The 5,000-nt window shown below is 48.2% G+C and overlaps 1 protein-coding gene across 1 annotated transcript in view; it reads left to right on the top strand.

The window, feature by feature from the left end:
- The window catches only part of hadhaa (hydroxyacyl-CoA dehydrogenase trifunctional multienzyme complex subunit alpha a), a 33,706-nt gene that overhangs the window by 24,953 nt on the left and 3,753 nt on the right, over positions 1-5,000 (top strand). The window contains exon 18 of the mRNA XM_017714724.2: positions 3,848-3,962. Coding sequence (XP_017570213.2) covers positions 3,848-3,962 — 115 coding nt within the window. The remainder of the gene's footprint in view (positions 1-3,847; positions 3,963-5,000) is intronic.

Genomic DNA, 5,000 nt, shown 5'->3' with positions numbered 1-5,000 from the left:
CGCGGTCTAATACACCACACACACCGCACGCAGTCTAATACGCCACACACACACCGCACGCAGTCTAATACGCCACACACACCGCACGCAGTCTAATACGCCACACACACCGCACGCAGTCTAATACGCCACACACAGTCTAATACACCACACACGCCACACACAGTCTAATACGCCACACACACCGCACGCAGTCTAATACGCCACACACACACCGCACACAGTCTAATACGCCACACACAGTCTAATACACCACACACGCCACACACAGTCTAATACGCCACACACACCGCACACAGTCTAATACGCCACACACACCGCACGCAGTCAATACACCACACACACCGCATGCAGTCTAATACGCCACACACACCGCACGCAGTCAATACGCCACACACACCGCACGCAGTCAATACACCACACACACCGCATGCAGTCTAATACGCCACACACACACCGCACACAGTCTAATACACCGCACACACCGCACGCAGTCTAATACACCGCACACAGTCTAATACACCACACATACACCACACACAGTCTAATACACCACACACACCGCACGCAGTCTAATACACCACACACAGTCTAATACGCCACACACACCGCACGCAGTCTAATACGCCACACACACCGCATGCAGTCTAATACGCCACACACACCGCACGCAGTCTAATACACCACACACACACCGCACGCGGTCTAATACGCCACACACACACCGCACGCGGTCTAATACGCCACACACACACCGCACGCGGTCTAATACACCACACACACACCGCACGCAGTCTAATACACCACACACACCGCACATAGTCTAATACACCACACACACCGCACGCAGTCTAATACACCACACACAGTCTAATACACCACACACACCGCACGCAGTCTAATACGCCACACACACCGCACGCAGTCTAATACACCACACACACCGCACATAGTCTAATACGCCACACACACCGCACGCAGTCTAATACACCACACACACACCGCACGCAGTCTAATACGCCACACACACCACACACAGTCTAATACGCCACACACACCACACACAGTCTAATACGCCACACACAGTCTAATACACCACACACGCCACACGCAGTCTAATACGCCACACACACACCGCACACAGTCTAATACGCCACACACAGTCTAATACACCACACACGCCACACACAGTCTAATACGCCACACACACCGCACGCAGTCTAATACGCCACACACACCGCACACAGTCTAATACGCCACACACACCGCACGCAGTCAATACACCACACACACCGCATGCAGTCTAATACGCCACACACACCGCACGCAGTCAATACACCACACACACCGCATGCAGTCTAATACGCCACACACACACCGCACACAGTCTAATACACCGCACACACCGCACGCAGTCTAATACACCGCACACAGTCTAATACACCACACATACACCACACACAGTCTAATACACCACACACACCGCACGCAGTCTAATACACCACACACAGTCTAATACGCCACACACACCGCACGCAGTCTAATACGCCACACACACCGCACGCAGTCTAATACACCACACACACACCGCACGCAGTCTAATACGCCACACACACACCGCACGCGGTCTAATACGCCACACACACACCGCACGCAGTCTAATACACCACACACACCGCACGCAGTCTAATACACCACACGCACACCGCACGCAGTCTAATACGCCACAGACACCGCACGCGGTCTAATACGCCACACACACCGCACGCGGTCTAATACGCCACACACACCGCACGCGGTCTAATACGCCACACACACCGCACGCGGTCTAATACGCCACACACACACCGCACGCGGTCTAATACGCCACACACACCGCACGCGGTCTAATACGCCACACACACCGCACGCGGTCTAATACGCCACACACACCGCACGCGGTCTAATACGCCACACACACCGCACGCGGTCTAATACGCCACACACACACCGCACGCGGTCTAATACGCCACACACACCGCACGCAGTCTAATACGCCACACACACCGCACGCAGTCTAATACACCACACACACACCGCACGCAGTCTAATACACCACACACACCGCACGCAGTCTAATACACCACACACACACCGCACGCAGTCTAATACACCACACACACACCGCACGCAGTCTAATACGCCACACACACCGCACGCAGTCTAATACGCCACACACACCGCACGCAGTCTAATACGCCACACACAGTCTAATACACCACACACGCCACACACAGTCTAATACGCCACACACACCGCACGCAGTCTAATACGCCACACACACACCGCACACAGTCTAATACGCCACACACAGTCTAATACACCACACACGCCACACACAGTCTAATACGCCACACACACCGCACGCAGTCTAATACACCACACACACACCGCACGCAGTCTAATACGCCACACACACCACACACAGTCTAATACGCCACACACACCACACACAGTCTAATACACCACACACGCCACACACAGTCTAATACACCACACACGCCACACGCAGTCTAATACGCCACACACACACCGCACACAGTCTAATACGCCACACACAGTCTAATACACCACACACGCCACACACAGTCTAATACGCCACACACACCGCACGCAGTCTAATACGCCACACACACCGCACACAGTCTAATACGCCACACACACCGCACGCAGTCAATACACCACACACACCGCATGCAGTCTAATACGCCACACACACCGCACGCAGTCAATACACCACACACACCGCATGCAGTCTAATACGCCACACACACACCGCACACAGTCTAATACACCGCACACACCGCACGCAGTCTAATACACCGCACACAGTCTAATACACCACACATACACCACACACAGTCTAATACACCACACACACCGCACACAGTCTAATACACCACACACAGTCTAATACGCCACACACACCGCACGCAGTCTAATACGCCACACACACCGCACGCAGTCTAATACGCCACACACACCGCACGCAGTCTAATACACCACACACAATACGCCACACACACCGCACGCAGTCTAATACACCACACACGCCACACACAGTCTAATACACCACACACACCGCACACAGTCGTGTTCAAATCTCTGAACAAGCTCAAGTTTTTGAAAATAAGTGAACACATTTTATATAAAGACTTAAATGTGACATTTTTCTGCAAAGTTTAGTGGACAGTTTCTGCTCATATGCTTATTTGTTTGTGTTTTTATATATAATTTGTGACTTTTGTACAGGCCACGTTTTGTTTTTCCGTTTTTTTTTTTGTTTTTTGTTTTTTTTAGTAAAACATTTTTTCATTTAAAAAAAACAACAACAAAACAAACGCGCTTGACCTGGGACGGCCAAACTTGCAAACGTGGAAGCATCATAAACCTGATGTACAAGAAATAAAGGTTTATATTAAAAATAAAACCTAAAGCTAGCATTTGTAGATTATGGTCAGTTTTCTCTGCGTAGTGGAGACCTGAACCTGTCAATAGGGAATGTGAGTTAAACATGCGTGTAATGTGTTATATTCACATGTAATTCATTACAGGAGGCAGTAAAGTGATGGTGTAGAAGTTGAAGCTTCATATTTGTGAAGAGAAAATATTTATTTTGAGAATTTTCCACACAGTCAGGCCTAATCGTTATCCAATCCACAGACTTCTTCTAAACCATAAACAAACTTCATTTTTGCATTCAAACATGTTGGCTCAGTTTAGTGAATCCGCGCGTTCATTTACATGCGACTGTTCACGTGTTTGTGTTTGTGGGGTTTAAGCTTTAATGCGTTTTTTCTCCTCGCAGGTCGTAAGTCTGGTAAGGGCTGCTATGTATACAGCGCCAAGAAGAAGGATAAGCAGGTGAACTCTGGAACTGAGGAGATTCTGAAAGCCTTCAAACTAACAGCGCCCCCTGCTGTGTAAGAGCTGCACTACCTCACCACGAACACCACTGAACAACAAAACACTCCCACAGTTACGGATTCTGTCTACGTCTGACTCCAGTCACGTTTATCAGTTAGTTAAGCCAGTGGTTCTCAAACAGATCCTCAGGGACCTCCAGGCTCTTTCTCCATAGAGAAGGAGCATTGCTATCCAGTAGCATTGGGGGCAGAATGAGACTCAGACAGTGGCGAACCAGAACTAGCCCAGGATCAGTGGACAGAAGAGAGATGATGATACAGATATTTATACCAGGAGGTCTCGGCCTTTTCCTCCTCGAGGCCTTGACTTATTAACGTGCAAACAAACAGTGACACTTTTCTCAGTGGTGTCCACATCAACGTCTGATGGATGTTCTCTGCACCCAGTTTGCACCCCTCCCCTCGGTCAAATAACACGTATCGCTTATTTTTAGTCACTCATACCATTTGTCTGCTAATTTTCATATATTTGCATTATTTAACATGTTGGAAGATGGTGTGGTGTAGTGGGTAACACCTCTGCCTTCTATGCTGTAGACTGGGGTTCAATGCCCCTCCTGGGACACTATACCAATAAGAGTCCTTGGGCAAGACTCCTAACACCACCTTCGCCTACCAGTCTAAACTGATCAAACTGTGACTCTGGATAAGAGCGTCAGCCAAAATGGCGTAAATGTAAATGAAAAACAAACCATAAAATGCGCCTTAAACTAAAATTAGTCCTGTGTAAATGTAAATTTGTTTCCCCCAGTTTGTTAAATTCAGCAAATAAGCAGTAACTGTGTTTTAAGATGTGCAGATGTGTTCATTTCTAATTATTATTATAGTTTAACATATTGGAAAATGAAAAAAGAGAACATAAAAAGCACTTTTACATCTGCACAAGGCTCATTTGAAGTTTTATGTTAATATTTTTATGTTAAATTCAGCAAATAAGCAGTAACTGTATTAAATTGTCCAGGAGGGTCTCTGTAGAGGATGTGTTCGTTTATTTACACTCAACAAAACGTCATTGAGGCAGACGTTTGCGTACAA

This window comes from Pygocentrus nattereri, chromosome 4 (genome assembly GCF_015220715.1).
Source record: "Pygocentrus nattereri isolate fPygNat1 chromosome 4, fPygNat1.pri, whole genome shotgun sequence".
NCBI lineage: Eukaryota > Metazoa > Chordata > Actinopteri > Characiformes > Serrasalmidae > Pygocentrus > Pygocentrus nattereri.
The sequence above is the reverse complement of the archived record's forward strand: the minus strand, read 5'-3'. Positions and strand labels throughout refer to the sequence as shown.